The 19,120-nt window shown below is 39.2% G+C and overlaps 1 protein-coding gene across 2 annotated transcripts in view; it reads right to left on the bottom strand.

Moving 5' to 3' along the window:
• Window positions 1-18,264, bottom strand: part of LOC124173037 (ubiquitin carboxyl-terminal hydrolase 43) — a 38,038-nt gene extending 19,774 nt beyond the window's left edge. For both annotated transcript variants that reach the window (XM_046552560.1, XM_046552565.1), the window contains exons 1-8: window positions 17,013-18,264; window positions 11,061-11,303; window positions 10,279-10,417; window positions 8,385-8,529; window positions 7,731-7,851; window positions 5,846-6,060; window positions 4,712-4,817; window positions 3,252-3,392 (exon numbers count right to left, since the gene is read on the bottom strand). In XM_046552560.1, the coding sequence (XP_046408516.1) occupies window positions 3,252-3,392; window positions 4,712-4,817; window positions 5,846-6,060; window positions 7,731-7,851; window positions 8,385-8,529; window positions 10,279-10,417; window positions 11,061-11,303; window positions 17,013-17,885 (1,983 nt within the window). In that variant the 5' untranslated portion in view covers window positions 17,886-18,264. The remainder of the gene's footprint in view (window positions 1-3,251; window positions 3,393-4,711; window positions 4,818-5,845; window positions 6,061-7,730; window positions 7,852-8,384; window positions 8,530-10,278; window positions 10,418-11,060; window positions 11,304-17,012) is intronic.
• Between the last annotated feature and the right edge of the window lie 856 nt (window positions 18,265-19,120).

Raw genomic sequence — 19,120 nt, 5'->3', positions numbered from 1 at the left:
GGTCAAATCCTGTCATGTCAACCCTTTAACAGCGGAGTTTTTTTTTCGGAGTTTTATTTTGTTTTTCTGTAAAAAACCGCTTAATTACTGCCCAAGCATCCAGATAAACACTTAAGTTTTAAAATTCTGTTGATTCGTTCTTGCTAGAGGGGGTGTGCCCATATGGGCACGCTAGCCGTTCCAGCCACCGGTCTGCATTCTGCAGAAGAATCGCTCGAACCATCACAATTCTCATTTTTATTGTGTGATACGCCATATGTTTTTGCATTTACCTATTATACTTTTTTATTTGGCAATTTGAATTAATTCCATAATACTTAATTTCTTCGGTTTAAAAATTTTTTTGACTGTCCAAAGAACTTAACAGTATAAAACTCGGTTTTGAAAACAGTTATTGAATGAAAAAAACACGTTATCAATGAGTTTATTAACAAAATTAGTCCTATTGAATACTATTAATTGGGTTTTCAATTGCCGAGTACGATTGTCTGAATTTCATTGAAGGCAAAGACCTGGGCACTTAGCACATTCTGAGCGCACGCGGGAAGAATATTCTTCATAAGTACATTGGCGTCTGTCAAACGGGACAAATCGGTTATGTCTTCTTACAACCTTATGTCTTCAGACTTTCTATGATTGGTTGCACTTGATAGGGAATGTTAAATATGACTACCAGGTCTGGGAAAGGTACATCTTTGTTGCAAAAACACTTGTGCAATCTCTCGCCTAAAGGCTTACAACGGTATATTTGAACCAGAATTTTCCATACATATCCAGGCATTTCCAATGATAGCATCAAGGAGATACCTTCATGTGGACCATCACCATTTTTTCCTCTGATAACATTTCTGTCCCTATTGATATTTTGATCCGTGAGATCAGTTCCGCCCATCTAAATACTGTAGCTAGAGACATTTTTGAGGTAACACGTGGGAATCTCGTGACCTTTGTGAGTGGGTGTACACATTGGCAAGGTGACTTAACAGTCACTACAGTCACTACTGAATAGCCATTCTATCTAACAACAACAATATTCTCTTTTTTCTCCCGTGCGAAAGCATGGGGTTGGCACATAGTTGTCTGAACAAACGTACTTTATCATATTTATGAATGGCCTAAGAGTACACATTTTGCCGTGGTTCATTCAGCAAACAGCTATCATTAACTTATCATGTAATCCCAATGGTTTAGCATTAGCATAAATTTCAAAGAATTTATATCTGATAAGGACATTGAGGAAGTTCAATAAATTCTCATTGTGCGTTTATTACAGTAAAATCAAACCTATTCTAGCGTTTGAAAGGAATGACGGAGGGGGGTTGGAGGCCCAGAAATCCTCTTTAGCTTACTCGGGCATTTTCAAGGGCTGAGAAGCCATTTTCGGCACCAGTATCCATACAATATTCTGTCCCTGCGGTGGGCACTTTAATCGGTAGAATACTATAATAAATAAAAAAGGGGTGTTATGGAGGGCCAGAGCATAGAGCCAAATTGCCAAAATCTCATATTTTTAATTGCATTTTTCGCGATGTTCCGCCACCTAAAAGTTATATTTTCAATACGCCAGCCGAAAGGTATTAAAAAACACCTTCAGAAAACATTTTTTTCTTTTTGGCCCTCTCAAGCATATTTTATGAAAATATGCATTAGAAATTTTCAAATCGACGCCATATCTTCTTGTCCAGCTCGAAGTTCTTGAAAACAATTGGAAATCTGCTCCATTAAATAAGGTTTCAAATGCCGCAAACTGCATTTAAAAATATGCATTCTTGACCGAGGTATTTAAAAAAGAGTGAAAATCGTATTTTCGATCTAGCCGGCCCTGGTGGGCCTCTAGCAGGATAGAAATGTGGGGAGGTTTGTCCTATTTGATCCCAAATCGCATACCCCGAGTACGGGAAAAATCCCGGAGGGGAGACTTTTCACCCTCTTTATCCGGCTATGCCAGTAAAGTAATTTAGATTAGAGTAAGGGGCAATTCCATGTATGAAATGATGGTAGTTGGAAAGCATTTACCTAATAACAATACATGATTTCTATCTCGAATAAAACTAAAATAGCTGAGAAACCACTATGATATGAAGCACATTCACCATGGTTTCCACTCAAACTAAAATATAAACTTCACGGTTATTTCCAGGTTTTCACGGTCTGAATGTTGTCAAATTCACGGTTTGTAGATAAACCATTTTAGGCAGAAATATTGATTATGTAACAATCACCACCCTCATGGTAACTAAAAATTTAACAAACACGACAGATGCCGTGCATGCAAATGCAGCAATGAAAGTGCTCTCAAACCTGATGTTGCATATCATTAGCAAAATTCAGCTCCTGCAATGTGAGCAGGAAAATGGAGGGACCAGGGTGCCAGGGAAATTAAGAAGTGCCTGAATTTTCGCAAGGGTTAATGAACACTTTGGTTTCCAGTCTTCCAGGTTTGGTGCAGGTTTTAGGTCAAATTATCATCACGGCACACGGACCAATAATTGCACTTTGAATATACGTGTGCAGATAAATCCGTGGCCATGTCTGCGCATGGCTGACCTTGAAACATGATCAAAATATCAATTTTTCTTTTGCTCTTTCAATCGTAGTTTTAAAATCAAGTTTGAGAGATTTTTTTAAAGGTTTTATGACGAAATTCACGGCTTATTCACGGTTTTAAGGTTTTCACGGTTGAGTGGGAACCCTGATTCAGGTACATCTATCCTTTTGATCCAACGACTATCAACAGTTGTAATTCAATTAGAAATATTAGCAATTTATTACTCTGATATTACAAGCTTCTAAACAAAGTCTTGCATGTCATTCCTAAGTTCCCAGTGACACATTGAAGGCCAAGCAATTGATAAGCATGTTACTACCATGATGCTACCTCACCAACATGGTAGCAATTGCTGCAGTAATGCCTTCTATGTTATACCTCAATCCACAATGCTTTAATTCATTCCTTGACAGTGATGTACAGGCTGCCTAATTTGCCACTATTGTGGCTACTATTGTGCTAATATATTCCTCCTAAAATCCTCTTTCTCTTCAAGATTTTACAATAAAAGGAGTTTATATACCCTTGAGATGAACAATAGTTCAACTACCTCTTCAGAGACACTTTGGAAATATTTTTTGTAAATTAGCAACAGAAATTTTCTACTCACTAGTACACAGGGTCACTACCATTGACGGCATTTGTTGACCACTTCACTCAATGTCAAATAAATTCGACTAATGCCACAGCGGCACTTGCTTACCTGTCGGAATCTTTTCAGGTGAATGACGAGAATATCGGGCAAAGACCAGAGGCCCAGCTTCTTCACCACCTCCTGCTTGCGGTTGCAGTACGGACAATGCCACGCATCCTCCGCTCCAAGAATCTCTGCACGAGTGTACAACTGGAACGACATCAAGACAAAATGCCTTACACCACTGCCCTTAATTCATTTGGCATCAAAATACGAAGTTGGTGAGAATGAAATCAAGAAGGTAAAACTTCCATCGTTGAGGAGAGTGCAGAGGTCAAACAAGGATCCAAATGGCACATGAGATACAAAATGAGAGCTTGAGAAACTTCCACACAATTTTTATTCAGCCTACCAGGGTTTTGTCACTTTATGCACCATTTCCACCATGGAACATACCACCTATAGCATTTTGAGAGACACACAAGCAAAAATCAAGAATTATTTAGACAAAGGGGTGTAATTTCCCATTAAATGTCATTTGGCTCAGCCGGAATTAATACCCAGAGATCCCAATTGTTAATCAGGTAAATCAAGGCCATGATAAAAGGCCAATTTCAGCATGCGTCTCCCAAACAAGGTGCTTGTGTCTGTGCTAGTGTAAATTGATCAAGCACCACCAACTTTAGGATACTTCCGCCTTAGACATAAAATTTGAGAGCACAAGTAAGTTCTCCTAGCACAGTATGATAAAGAAGAAATGTATGTGGATATAACAACTAACAGCCTCCTTTGCCACCCTTTCTGATCGGATGAAGATGAAATTAATGTCAAGGCATTACGAGTGGAGCACTCCTGCCACCAACTGCCACGCCCCTTTGAATACGGGAACTGCAAAGAATTAGTTTGTCGTAATTAAAACTTCCTCTGACCCTCTCCCTCATGGAAAGGATATGTAATCAACATCATATCATTGCAGAAACCCTTTGGAATCACCTTACGAGTGGACATTACACCAAACCAAAAGCCACAGTCTAAACATATGTCTACACTGAGCAAAACCCATACCCCTGTGAAACAGACAAAATAGTATTTTCATCAGAAAAATGGCAATTTTTGTGTTCCTGATTCCCAGCCTCTAGATGTTGCCCTATTGAGCCCAGATATTTTTTTGTGTTCAAGTTTGGACCAGATTGGAACCAAGATCACAGACTGATAAAATTTTTAATGAAGTGATTTTGTAATCGCCCTAAAGGCACACAATATATGCCATCGCGACTAAGCTTTCAAAAAGTCATCCTTGTTCCTGTGATTCAAATCATATTCATGAGAAACTCCATTCATGGCCAGCAACCACATTTGTTGGAGGACTTGAGCAATGCCATAATGTTCTGAGCAAGAATAAAAATGTTTCGATTGTGGCATACTCAGTGTGGGTGTGTTTGCAGCAGCCGTGAGCACAAGCAGCAAGTGAGACGCAATCACAGTCACGAATGATATTTGTCCACGTCACGACTCACTCAGTCACTCACCTCAAAGCATTCCTCGAGCGAGACAGCACCGGCACTCTCGGGGCTGTTCTTCATCTGTTTCACGCTCGCCAGTTCCTCAATTTGATCTCCATCATCAGCTATCGTTCTGGAAAGGAGCAAAAGAATCCTTCCTCAATCAGTTCAACACAGCCACTCAGACAATCACCTGAGTCTCACATCTCCCCACGTTTTCAAAAGCAAAGAAATGAGAGGCTTAAACACTATTGTGAAATTCTATTTTTCATCAATTTTATCTCACTCTGCATTCATTTTGTGTTTATTTAATTTTTGCAAGTGTACATCATTGTAAACTTGAAGAGGCTGTTCGATATTGTCATGTGATAAACTAATGTTTGTGCAGAGTATTTCAATTTTTCAGCACACAATGGTCTTTGTCTGTATGTGGCTTGCCAAAGAACGTAAATAAATGTATTAATTCTATTATAGCTCAGAGTATTGAAAATGAGGCAACCTCACTCCGAATCAAGGTCATTCTCTCCTTCTGTTTCTAGAAGCTAGAAAACAGCAATCCAGAGCTTGCATGGAAGCATATACCCTGCAGTAATACTATGATCATTGCCTAGCAAATGGATGCCAACATACCACTTCCTCTTGAAGTTCAGGAAAACAGGATTTTTCTGATACATCAAGTCTTTGAAATTACAGCAGAATCCTGATTTAAGGTTTTTCAGTGAAGGACAAAATTTTGAACACTACATGAGGACCTGTCACTCGTTTGAGGTTTAAGAGTCTGCAATGGTTACAACAGGTTTTTATAAACAGAAAATATACTTTTTAAGCCATTAAAATGAGTCATATGCAACAGAAAAAAATGTCATCAATTTAATGTGCTCTTCACAAAGGTCAGAAAACCTTAGAAAGATAGGTTAAGTTAGCCAGCCAACTTCCTCAGGTAACCTTCTGCATCTGTTGTTCAATGTCCTTCAATGTTTCGACAACAGAGTATACCAGTCAAAATGTTGGAGGAGATGGAATAATTTAGCCAGGATATTCTGTGAGAAATATTTATGAACATTATCCAACAGAGAAGCCTGAGAGCATTCAAGAATACGAGCGATGATTTGATTGTTGGAAAGGACGGAGGGGAGAGGTATAAAGAGAAGAAGAACGTACGCTTCCTTGGCATGGAGGTCCCACTCGAGGACGAGCTTGACGTGGGGAGGTGCTCCCTCAGTGCACAACGCTAGGGCCTGCTCCACGGCTTCCATGTACAAGGGGTGGTCGAGCGTGGGGTCCAGGTACGTGGGGCCTCCCTCCAGCTTGCAGCTGCTGCTGTCTGCCACCATAGCACTGATGCCGTCCAGCACACGCATTCGGAAGAGGGGGATCTGGAACAAAAATGGACATTCAATGATCCACGGTTTGCCACAAGGAGAAAGGGATCCGACAATTCAATCAGCCCAGTTCAAGAGCGAAGCCACAACTTGCGATAATGCCCCTTTTGTCCATGCAAAAATTATATCTTTTTCTATACTTCAAATTCATACTTAATGTAAGTGAAACAATATTTCAGGGCATGAAGATTAAACCCTTATCCACATCAGCTAATTTCTTTTCAACTATACAAATTTTAGAAGATGAAAAAATGAGACTATCAAGATGGCAGCCAAAGTTGTACACAAGCGATATGTCTCAAGAAAAAATTGATCTGATGTAGCCTAATGACAAGATGGTGAATGGTGAGGCAGAGGCTCAGGCTTGAGACCACAGTTAAAACCAGTACACTAATTGATTTGTCTGCTGTATATTTTGTCCACAAGGTCTTCTTAAATGGAATACTATGGCCAGAGTGATTCAAGGGGTGGCAAGGAATTACAGATCACCAATGACCACATGGCCTGATATAATATCGTTTCACACTCTTCCACCTGAGCTGCATTAGGATCAGCTTTATAGCAAATTTCCTAGGTCTGATAAATAGAAAAAAATACAATCATAGGGATGCACAGTTTTGAACACAATACTGATCATTTCATAAAGGAGACCGTCACCCTCCATGTTCGCATTATGCCCATTTTAACTCAAATACTGGCCATAAAATGTGAATGGTGTGGCTTTTTTAGGGTAACCACATGCATACTGGTGCACTGACAGCCTCCCATTTACAAACCCTCTGGATTTAAAACATGGGGAAGTTTTGGGCCCCTTGTAAATTAGATGTTCATGAGAATGCAGTGGCTCACACTCCGTTAAGAGGGTGTGAAACAACAATAGGGTGGTTTCCTATTATTTTTTTATTGCCTAAATCGAAAGATTATTACTCCTGGAGTACGTATTTCACGCTTTTAGATTTTTAAATGACGATATCTATTTTTCGCGATTAAATGAAAAGTGAAAATTTTCAAGCGCGCGAAAACGTGACGCTTAAGTATGAATGTCGGGAAGTCTCTCCGCGTGACGTATTTCTGGTTCCCCCTCCCGCCCTGCGAGGTGACCTTGAGGCGAGGCTTAGCGCTGATACGACGCAGGCTGCTAGCGGCTAGCCTAGTACCCTGCTGACTGGTAGCGCTTGGCTTAAATAAGGAATATTAATACCTTATCAAACGAGGAAAACTTTCCGACCTTAGCCAGTTTTAATAAGTGATTGTTAAGACATGTTTCCCTGAGCTCTGCGCCTCATGCATGCAATGGTAACCTCAGACTACGTATAACTCCTATCTTCTCGTATAGAAACTAGGTCCCTGTGACGTCACGTGGAGTGGCATCGCATGGGCGCCAATCTGGCCCTTTTCAAATGAGGATAAAAATGGACCATTGCCATTCGTCTAACCCGGTATTTCTAAAACAAAATAATTTGTATATTATGAATACACTAATGGTGGGTAACGAATCGCAATCAATGCCTTTCGTTTTCTTTGATGAAGGAAACCACCCTATTATTATATTTTTTCTTGCAATTTAAGCCTAGAGTGATTATATCAATGATAATATTAGTGATTGATACATAAATTTGAGATTTCAGCCAACACATGCAAGAAGAAAGCAAGAAAGCACTTACGTCTTGGGCATTGACGAGAACGTCGTCGTGGAGCACAGTGTTCATTTCCTTGAGAATCAGCTTCTGCAAGTCTTCATACGATGTTTCACGCCCCACCTGCATCGTGTATGGACTGCCAAACCTGTGGAAAACAATGAGATAATGGAATCGACAGTGACATTGGCCAGGTCGAAACACATGAAGGACCACAAAAAGGCTTCCCTCTCCATCTCACTCACTCACTATTCACTTGAGTATGAGCTGGTGGTGAGCAGAGGTTAGCCTTGGCACAAAAAATTGATAAGCAGCAAGCAAATCATTCCTTTCTCCTTCAGAATGAACTATGACAAATGTTATTCAGCATCTCCTACGGTTTTTATCTCAACTGATTAGATTGGAAAGAAGTCATTGCCTAACAAGTTTCATTGCTATTCATGCTATTGCTGACAATAGAAATCAATGCACAAAACATGTCGCAGGAGACAAGTATTTCTGAGCTTTTCCCTCATAAAGATGAGAAAAAGTCCAATGGCAAAGTTCATCCTTCACAGGACTCAATTTTTGAAAATACACAGCTCCAAGTCAATTGAAATGCAATGCCATGGGGCACTGAATGCACCACAGGCTGTGACCGAGACTGGCGCTGCAGTCGAGATGAATGAAAGAGTGGCACACCTGGCGACGTGGTCATCGAGCACAAGGACGTTGACCCAGACAAGCAGCAAGTACGCCCCACTCTCCTCACTCGCATCACGCAACTGCGGAAGCTCAATGCAGTACAAGGGGTCCTGCTCCGTCACTATGGAAATACTCTGCGAGTCTGCAAAATAGCAATAGGAAATGATTAGCCAACATTCCAAGGTATCATAGGTCAGAATGAATCACTCTCGTGATTGAAACTGCACAGCAACTGAAATTCATGGCCAAACAGAAAATGAGGGCCATTCCAATTCCATTCAGACAAGTGCGCTAATTGGTTCATATAACACAAGGCCAAAAGTGCAGAAACCCACAAAAACCTACATTAGGTCCTCAAATTTCTGTTGTGACACACGTTACTCTCCAAGTAAAAGACATTTGCCTATGATCACATCTTCACCTAACTGTCAATTGTTGAGCTTGTAAATTACAGCTATTAGCTCGTAAAACTGTTTCTCGGTCTTTGCACCTGGTGGTGCTTCGAAATAGTGCTGACCACTTGATAGACTGGCATGTCTGACAGACCCATGACATGTTTTCTTGTCTTCTCTTACATTTTGAGATTACAATGGTCAGAGGGACACGCCTGTCTATCACATGGTTGCTGGGCATAGAAATGGTTTCTTTCAATTGATGAGAATCCTTAGAGAGCACAGAGAACAAGTCTTGACGTTGACAAATGAGTTATTTTTCGAAACATCCACAATAAAGCATCACCAGTAAAAGCTTGATTAACATTTCAATGTTCTCATTTATAAAGAATATAGTATACAGAACTTCAATTATGCGTCCCTCAGAAATGGAAAGCCCAAAAAATTTATCTGAAAAAAACAAAAAATCCATTCACGATCAACTTCTTTTCCAGGCAATATTACTTCATTACTTTCAACTAACAACAATTCATGATGCTAAAAAATCATAACTTGTTATTTTCCACAGCATTTCATTCAGACTCATGCAATAAGTTTCACCACACTCCATTTCACAGTAGAACAAAAGTTTCACAGTGTGCCAAAATGCACTCTGAAAGTTCAAAGAAAATTTTGTGGAAAATATAAAGTTTTGATGATTCAAGCATGAACGAATACAAAGTTATTTCTGTGGACAATTGCACCTTGTTACTCCCACACCGACAAATTCCAATCAATCTGAATAGTCTTCGGATTTTATGATATCAATCACAATGCAAGGAAATGAGAGCAGTTGGAACCGTAGATTCCGTTTAATGGGTCCACCGGTTACTTGGGGCAGCCGCTTAATTGGGGCAGATCTTGAAGAACAGAACCCAATAGAGGGATATCCCAGAGTATTCTCTGCTTATTTGGTATAGCATGCCGCTTTATTGGGCCATGAGTCAGCAACATAGACTCTATACTCGCGACAAAATCAAAATTTTTCGTTTTCAGAATACTATATTTTTATATTTTCCTCCTTTTATTTACTCTTATTTTTCACAAATTTTCCTATTCTTGCCCTATTTTGAAAGCTCTTGTTGTTATACTATCCGCAAGAGGATAGGACTTTTCTTTAATGGGACTTAATAAAAGAGATTCAATCAGCGTCGCCCGAGGCTGTGAAAAATATTTTTAACAAAAATGTTATTATTCTTAAAAATGATAATAAATTAACAAAACTCACTAATTTATGGATCAAATTAATAGTTAAATAAACTTATGTTGCATTATAAACATTCTTTAGTCTTCTTTCTACAATTTAAAAGTTTTTTATGCCCATATACAAGAGTTCCCTTAATTGGGGCAAAGTGCACAAGTCCCGATATGTCCCAATTAACCGGAATCTACTTTATTTCCTCAAACGACCCCTTGTGTCCACTGGTGTGGAGCACGCACTGCCTGAGGAGAGCACTCACCAGCAAAGGTGCGGTGGAAGCCGAGGTCATCCACTTCGGTGAGCAGCATATGAGGTGGCTCAATGCCCGTGTCTGACGAGAGGGCGTCTCGCAGTTCCCGCACCTCCGCTTGCACAGGCAGGGCAAGACCAAGTCGCACCTGCAAGAGACGATCACTCGAGTAAAGTAAAGCCCCTGCAATTATCATCACAAACTTCGTGCTTTACCATGAATGGCAATCATTACATGAGCCATCTTTTTCACCCAACCAAAAATTCTTGAAACTTTACACAAGCAACATTTTTCACACAAAAACATGGGTACCTAGGGATACCATCATTACCTAAAGGAAGTCTTCAACTTCAATAAATGTAGGACATAATTATCATAAAAGGTAAGACCAAAATCCTCAGCAATGAAAGCAATATCTCAAAATGACTACCAGCAAAAAATATATTTGCATATGGGTCAGTTCCACCTTCATCCCAGTTCTTGCATTGCTTCATAGCATTGATTCTCCGTTTCTGTTTTATATTCAGCACTTATTTAAATAGCTCAATATTCAATAGCAAAAAAAGTTTTTCATCTGATTAATATGCTCATCTGGGATTTCAGCCATACGAAAAATTAATCAGAAACACATATTTCTAAAATATTAGAGAATCCAGACTGCTGATAGCAAACTTATGAAAGAAAAGTTAGCTTCTAAAATGGAGCAGTTAAAATTACCATCTAGTAAGCAAAGAGTGCCACAAAACAAGCAAGAAATTAATTGCAGAGGGAGATTAATCAATTGCACCCACCTGCCGAGGCTGCTGAGACAAGTAGAGGACAGTGGCAAAGATGGATCGCCGCTGCGTTTGCGGCACGGGCACTGATGCACACAGGAACGGATCAAACGTGTTGCTCTGTCGGAGGCACTTCGGGCACGTCAGCGACGAACGGAACTGAGCTTGGAACAGGTCGTGCACGAAGCTGTTGTTGCAGCGCTTGTGGTTGGCCAGTGTCTCTTCAGCGACAGCCTCGTCTGGCCGACCAAAGGAATTCTGGGAAGAAAAGACAGATATGCTGAACACAGAGAGGAAAGTCAACAACCTTCACCCTAGGCACTCACTTGAACACTGAAGAAATATTATACGTATAACAATAATCAGTAATACCAGGTTTTCAAAACTGTATTTTCTTAAATTTCACACTCATAATGCCATGGTTTTTTTTTAAAAAAACAAGGTGATTTTTTCAAGATTTAAACTGAATAGACAATTTATATCTTAGAAAGAGAAAAAAGTTTTATAATTCTGGGACAAAGTCCATTGAAGCATAAATTTTCAAAAACATGCTATACATATTTATTTAAATGCATTTACAAAACCTTGCATCATGGGGAGTAACGTCCTTGAAAGGTCTCAGACCATTATTCACGTATAATAATTAGAGATATATATATCAGGGGTGAAGCAAAATAATAGAAAATGGAAGCTTAAAGGAAAATAGTTAAGTTTAATAGCAAAGACAAAGAGCCTGAGTCATATAAAACAGAGATAATCTGCGGGAAAATTTGGCTAAATTCTTCAATAAATTGATGGAAAAATGTCCAGAGACAATCTTTTTAATGCAAGCATCAGTAAAAGCACTTTTTGAAGTTATCCCTCAAGTTTCAATACGCTCAACTATCCCTTTGCACCAGCCCACATGTGATTAAACCATCAAATATGACATTTTTACTACTTCAGAATGATGAATAGACTTGGAAACCGGTGGTGAAATAAAAGTAATAGGGGAACATCGGCAGTGTGTTTCAATTGCGAGAATGTTTCAGCCCATGGTTAACGTACGTCAAAGACAGTGAAACCATTACAAGTCATGCATAGTAACCACGCAACCACTATGTCATGATTTTAATGGTGAAATTTATTTATGATAAGAAGATGTTTATTGTGCAATGCCACTGGGAGGACATGCACCTCTTGTCATGAAGAATTTTGGAAAACGATTGCCCCAGCTATTTTTGTAATTTGACTATGTCGGACCAGCGCATATAGACAAGGGAAACATTAAAAATCAGGCGAACTACAAAAAGTTCTTCCCAACAAAACTACTATTATGCTACTGTTTCAACAAAAGCTTCAAAGCCACACCTGGCAGCCTTAAGCCCAAAGGGTGGGAGTGTATAAACCCCCTCTGGAAATTTTTCTACAGGCATCCCTGGTCTTGAAATACATTTTCATTGCCAACTCAAGAATAGAAATTCACGAATGATCATTTCACAAGCATTTCCTGGTGTTTGAAAACTCACAGAAACTATTGGGGTTTCCCACATTTCCATCCCTGTGCACATCCTGCCTTATGTTTGAGAAGGATAGCTTTAAGAACAGCCACAGGAGCTTCAATTCATTTCACAGATCTTGTTTCACTAAGAGGCAGGCCTCAGTTTTTGGGGAGGTGAGGGAGGAGGGCACATGACTTCCTGAAAACAAACTAGAATGCGATAGGCGGATATCCAATCACCTCCGGGAAATTCAGTCTCTTTCAGACCTCCGTGGGGCACACTTTATGAGTAAGTTTGCAGTGCTGTCAAGTGGGAAGAGGGTTTTTGAGACAGTCTTTCGTTCTATGCCTTGGAAAAGACTTTGAGAAAAACGCCCACCTCTCTCTCCCCATTCAAAATCCTTTCAGTTGTACATCCCACCGCCTGCCACAAATTCAGACCAAACACTTGAATCCTTTACCATAACAGTTCTCCTGATTCACTCCCAAATATGAGCTCTCAAGTATTTGAATAAGTGAAGGATACTTATTAAGCAAATATTCGAACAAAGAATTATTTTGATGGGAAGTAAAGAGAAGAGAAGCTTTCATTGATGTGATCAAGGTTTCTGGAATAATTATAACAAAAATTCCAAAAATCAAATTTATTTTTTGCAATACTTAGGGTGCAAAGTGAGAATTCAATGCATTTGGTTAGGTGCGCAATGCAATGCATTAGTCGCTGTATTTATCACAAACAGCTTTATCCAGGACACACTCGCCATATCCCTCAATTATTTCCAGCAGATCAAAAGTTCCCAGAGCATTTCTGGTTTCCCAGGCTTGTAAACACCTCAATTAAGCAAAACTGTTGAGTATCACATCTAAAGAATTGAATGCAATAAATACCTAAGCCAGTAAAAGGAAAGAATTCAGATTTTTGAGAAAAAATAGCAAAACGACTTCATTTTCTTCTATGGATTTATTTTATAGGTACACCATGTTTCCACCTCAAGAGGTCATTTTTAAGCACAAAAATGTTTAGCATGAAGTGCAAATTTATACCCAGAAGAGACTTGAAGGTATAAATTTACACGACATGCTAAAAATTTTTGTACTTAAAAATGACCTCTTGAGGTGGAAACGTGTGTGCCAAAAAAATAAATCCGTGGTAGAAAACGAAGTCGTTTTGTCATTTGTGAACTTCAACTTCAAAAAAGTTGAGCTGGAAACCATAGAACGAATTTTTGAGCACATTACCGTCTTAAATGAGAGGTATACTACTATAAATAAATTGTAGTACTTAATGGTTGTATTAACCATTGTGAGCCTTTTACTTCCAGTCCAGATTGTGATTGTTTTCCTTTGATTGCATAATATCAGCAAGAACTATCATTTAAGCATGTGTTATAATTCAATTTACTGTCATCCAGCACATTAATTATGGCAGCGTACTTTATGGTGTATGGCTGTGGCTCATCGTACACTCAAAAGAAAAAGAAAGGGGAGCTGAATCTCTCAATTCATAGATGCACTAACATTCACATAACCAGAGTATTAATATATATACTTACGAATAAGGTACATGTAATTAACATCATGGATAATTTTCAGCTTCCCTGAGAAAGAAGACCACAGAAACTTTTGTATTCAAGCTCTTAGGTGTGTAAATTGGTCACCCAATGACTTTCTCTGGAAATTGCTCTACGTACTTTTGCCCAGAAGACTGATCTAACAAGACCTCTCAGAGCTGGAGCCTTAGAATGAATTTTCTTCCCATATCCCAATCATTTGTACGCAGCCGTTACACCTAGAAAGCCTCTCAAAACTTGGAAAATATCACAGGACGATGCATCGCTTAAAGGTTTCAGGGGCACCTTGCATTTGGCCATCTGAAAATGTGCCTACCAAATTAAAAGCCTGTCCCTGTTGGCGAAGTGTTGGTGTCACCACGCAAGAGAAAAATGACTGATCTACCATGTGAAAAGAGTGAGCAATCAAGTAGTGCTCAGAAAGGCATTTCAGTTTTGCAACAAAAATTCAGAAGGCAACAAAATGACATAAAACATGATAAGGAAGTAATCAGTTTGCTACCACAGAAGAGATCAATTTCCAATCGAAATGCAGAAATGTTATGCAAAACATTACCAAGAGATGCCAGCTGCATTTTGCATCAAGCATATTGAAAGGCAAGATGGAAATTTACAGGGCATTTGAGCTTGGCTTGCAGTCATTTGCTATTAAACTCCATTAATATTTCTACGAAGGTCTATGAATTCATACGATCTAAGTTTAATGAAGCTTTTACCTCCACTCATATGATTAGTAGTTGTATTCAACTCTGGTTAACTGTGCCTCAGCTTTCAGTGATGAATAATTTTCAGAAATAAAAACTCAAGTTCAGAAAGCTGAGGTTTTATAGCCATAATTTTTTTCTCCATCACTGAAATGAGTATTAAGGAACACTTACCTATACGATGAGGAGAGAGGGTTGGGCCATGTAGATTTGGGAACAGGGATTATGAGTCATAACATGGGACACACGCAGAGGGCACACAGTAATTTAGAGTTGTGCTCTCAATGAAAACTGGAAAATGACATTAGTTTACTTTTTATTGGCTCATACTAAGTGGGGGATGGAAAGGGCACACTTAATTAGGATTACAGTTGAAAAATTGAAAGCGATGGGCGTACCTCATTCAATGAAGCAGAGAGCAACTTCAATAAGACCACAAAGCCAATCTGAGAATTCCAAATGGCCTCCGAGTTTACTCCACATCTACCAATATCCAGAAAAAAAATATATGTTCTCCTTCATGCATGTCATGTGGTTAAGTCTTCAGAAATTGTTTAGGGGAGTCTAAATTTACTTATACAAAGACAGGAGTAGTTCACGGGTCTGCGTGGAAAAGCTATATCATCTGCACAAACACTGAGGGCTTAAAGACTTGCCAACAAAGGTAACACCACCCATCTGGATTCTTTACATTCTTTTAGCCTGCTGGCAAAAAACGCAAAGTTTCTCTTTAAACGAGGAAGAATGGAATCTATTCATGTAATATCCACAGTCAAATAGACTTGAGTCCCTAACACTCTGCAAAGCACAGAAAACATCAATTTGCAATCCAAAAAAAAGTTGGTTTCCTTGGTTAAAGGTCTGTTGGATGAGAGTAGAAGTTCTATACGACAAATGCGCATCTTTAATCAGAATGAGATACCTAAAAACATAAAAACTTTGGAAGACCACCTTGAAATCTTTTATGGTTCAATTAGAATAAGGGGTGGATTAATAACAATTTGTCTTGCACGCAATAAAATTCTGCATGTAAAAATTATGAGCACGAAACGATGAAGTAGAACAACCAAAACCGAAGCACTTAACCTTGTTTGTACATTTTTAAGTGCTGGACAAATGAGAAAAATAATCCTCGTCTGATTCCATTAAGTTCAACCACACATAAGCACTCTCCTACAACATGTATGCATTGAGGTGGTTATAATTAACAATTTATCCCCTGCCCAGCATAAGCCACACATGATGACGCATCATCCATTGTCCAAAATCAAGTTTCTTACAAATACCAAAGCCGCAGCCAGAATATTTTTTAGGGGGCTTCACTTAAGGCAAGGGTACATTACAGAGATGAGAGAGGCTCTCTTAATACGGTACTTATTAGGGTGGGGAGATCTGAACCCCTTATACACCCCCACGCTAGCTACGCCCTTGAACCTTCCCGTTATGTTTACAAAATTATTTAAATCAACAAACTATTGCTGAATAAGGTTGTTACCGCTTAAAATAATATTTTTCTGATCGAATTTAAGAAATGACAGATACTTAATAACTTGAGTTTGTATTATACCTTAATGCATTAAGTACAAATTGTGTAAGATGCATGCAGTTTGTATTTGCTTTCATCGCATAGTTCTACGTCTAGTTTCTCCACCAATTGAATAGCGAAAAATATTATCACGATTTCATAAGCTCCCAACAAAACACGAGGAGCGACAACGTCTGGATATCTGCCATGAGTCATCGTGTAAGATGCGGGCGGATGCCCGGCGAGTGGTCCACGCCCCCTCCCTCCTACGTCACCTCGGCAACACACGAACAAGCAAAATGTTGGCCACACATCATTATTCCCACTTCGAGGTGACAAAGTATCGACACTAACTGTTTGTTGACGCTCAAAATTCACTTTTTTAAACGATATTCGACCCAAACTATTTCATTAACTAGAACCAAGGTGTAACGCCATGGGTATGACACATCTACAGCGTTCTCACACACAACGAACACCGACGAAATTGGAAATTATTATGAAACTAGTACAATAAGAATCACTTCTATGAACCAATTGAGGGCTGCAGCAATCTTAATCAATGAGCGAATATCAATGTCAAAACATCAATAATTACATCACCAAATTAGATACTTAATAGTAAGACGGTAATCATGTGAAACAACCCAACTTACGTGGCTAGGTACTACTATTGCTATCACATACCTTAATAATTTTATATTTCTTTTTGGTGGCTGTATTCAAGTCTTCGTGCACTTTATCCAATAACCACAGAAGGAATTCCTGAGCGTCGTGCTGATTTCCACCTCGGTACTGACTACCATACTTGTCCACTACATTCTTAAATTGATTTGATATTTCTGGGTCATACTGACAAGACCAAATTGATTTTAAAAGCATCGCTAGCTGCTCCGTCACTTCTCCTTTGGTCCCGTACTTCTTGGAATTAAGCTTATTGCGACGGGAAAGATCAACTTTATATTGATCGAGTACAAAATACTCCGCCAAAATATCAGTATGACTCAAACACTGAAGTACAGCATTAATAAAACACGTATTCCCATGGTTTCGAAGACCAATCACTCCAGGAACTTTGTCACTAAAGTTAATGTTATTAGGTCTAGTGGGAGGCACCCTAATATCCGATGACGAGAGAGATACCTCCGTTCTCCTTTTGTCGAAGCTGCGGAAGCTCCGATTATTTGGTACACTGACAGATGACACATGCTGAAACATTTTGTTCAAAAATTTCCTCCAGGAAGGTTTCCGAAAAAGTTTTTTATTACATTTTGGATCACCGTTCACTTCGGAAATAGTCTGAACGCTCGATCCCTTATTCACTGCTTCTGAAGAATCTTTATGTTTCGCTTTCCTCTTGCTCATTCTTGAAGACACAAATGGATTACGAGGCAATGTGAAAGTACGTTTCAGTTTAGATTCGGCATAACGGTTACTACCAATCCTCTGATCGAAGCACTCACAATCTGCGTTACTACTAATTAACCTTGTTTCGTCTCGCTCTAAGAGCTCACCTTCCGAAGAGGACTTCATGATGCCAGTCGAAGTCCTCTCTGTCATATTGCCTTCTCCAATTATTTCTACTCATTCGTAGACTTCTAAATAATCACTACGTTTCACGTCCATAAGTACTTGCGTAACATTACAACCACAGGCGGCCATTATCGCACTGAATTCTTGGGTAGTGCGATGCGTGACAACACCACTCATTTTGTCACATGCAAAAAATCACTTCAAGGCTATAGTCAAAGCAAGATCAAATGTAAATACCACATAAGAAGTCACTCGGTAATAACATACAATAATTAGGCCATAAAACTATAAAAACACTTATGGAATTTCGCTCATTGACAGTGACGCAATCAATTTACAAGAAACTTGGCCTCTCCACCAATGAGGAACCGCTGAAGTTAGAAACAGCGGAAACGAACGATGCCAGCAGTACCATCTCAAAACAAACTGAAAAACAACAGACGGTAGTAATAGCGCTATAATGACCGCGGGCAGTACGAAAATGCACTTTCGAACCTTGTTGACATGAAAATTTCGTCGGTATTTAAGACATTTTTATAAATATCTGCAAAATTATTTTCATGGTATTTTCATACTTATCTCCAGCAATTTCCCTATCACTACGGGATTTTAAGACTCGGAAACATCGAAAACAAAATTCGAAAATGTCTACGTTAGAGTAAAGTGACAGTAGTGACCCGTACATAGATCGGCAGTTTGGATCGTTTTGGTTTTTGTTTACCTGAAAATAGGACAAAATGATCAGGCATGAACAAACCGCACTATTTTAACCATCCTTACGGGCCCTTCCCATGGAATACCTTTCCGGATTACTGTTATCCGCGAATACGCTTGCAAATTTTACTAAAATGTGTTCGCGAAAATAGTTTTACAAAAACCTGTACAGATGGCGTAAATTCCTCAGAAACTCCCCCAGGCCCTCTATTGACTCTTCATTGAACTTCACTGCCTATCTGTGGCGGTTACGATTCTGTAATACAAATAATAATTCTTTATGGAATAGGGGATCGAGCAAGAAATGGCAGGTAAATATAAAATAAAATAAAAAAGTTATCCAGAAACCTTTAATTTTTAAAATATGAAACATCCATTGAATGTGTATATAAGATTGCAGAAGATAAATAACCCAGCCGGAAGATTCACCAACTCAAAATGGGACACGTCATCGCAAATAAAGCAAACATGGGACATGGGCGTACCCTCAGGGGACATGGGCGTACCCCAAGGTGGTAAAGGAGAGGTGGTCTCAGTTCCCTTGCCGA

Source organism: Ischnura elegans, chromosome 1 (genome assembly GCF_921293095.1).
Source record: "Ischnura elegans chromosome 1, ioIscEleg1.1, whole genome shotgun sequence".
Lineage (NCBI taxonomy): Eukaryota > Metazoa > Arthropoda > Insecta > Odonata > Coenagrionidae > Ischnura > Ischnura elegans.
The sequence above is the reverse complement of the archived record's forward strand: the minus strand, read 5'-3'. Positions and strand labels throughout refer to the sequence as shown.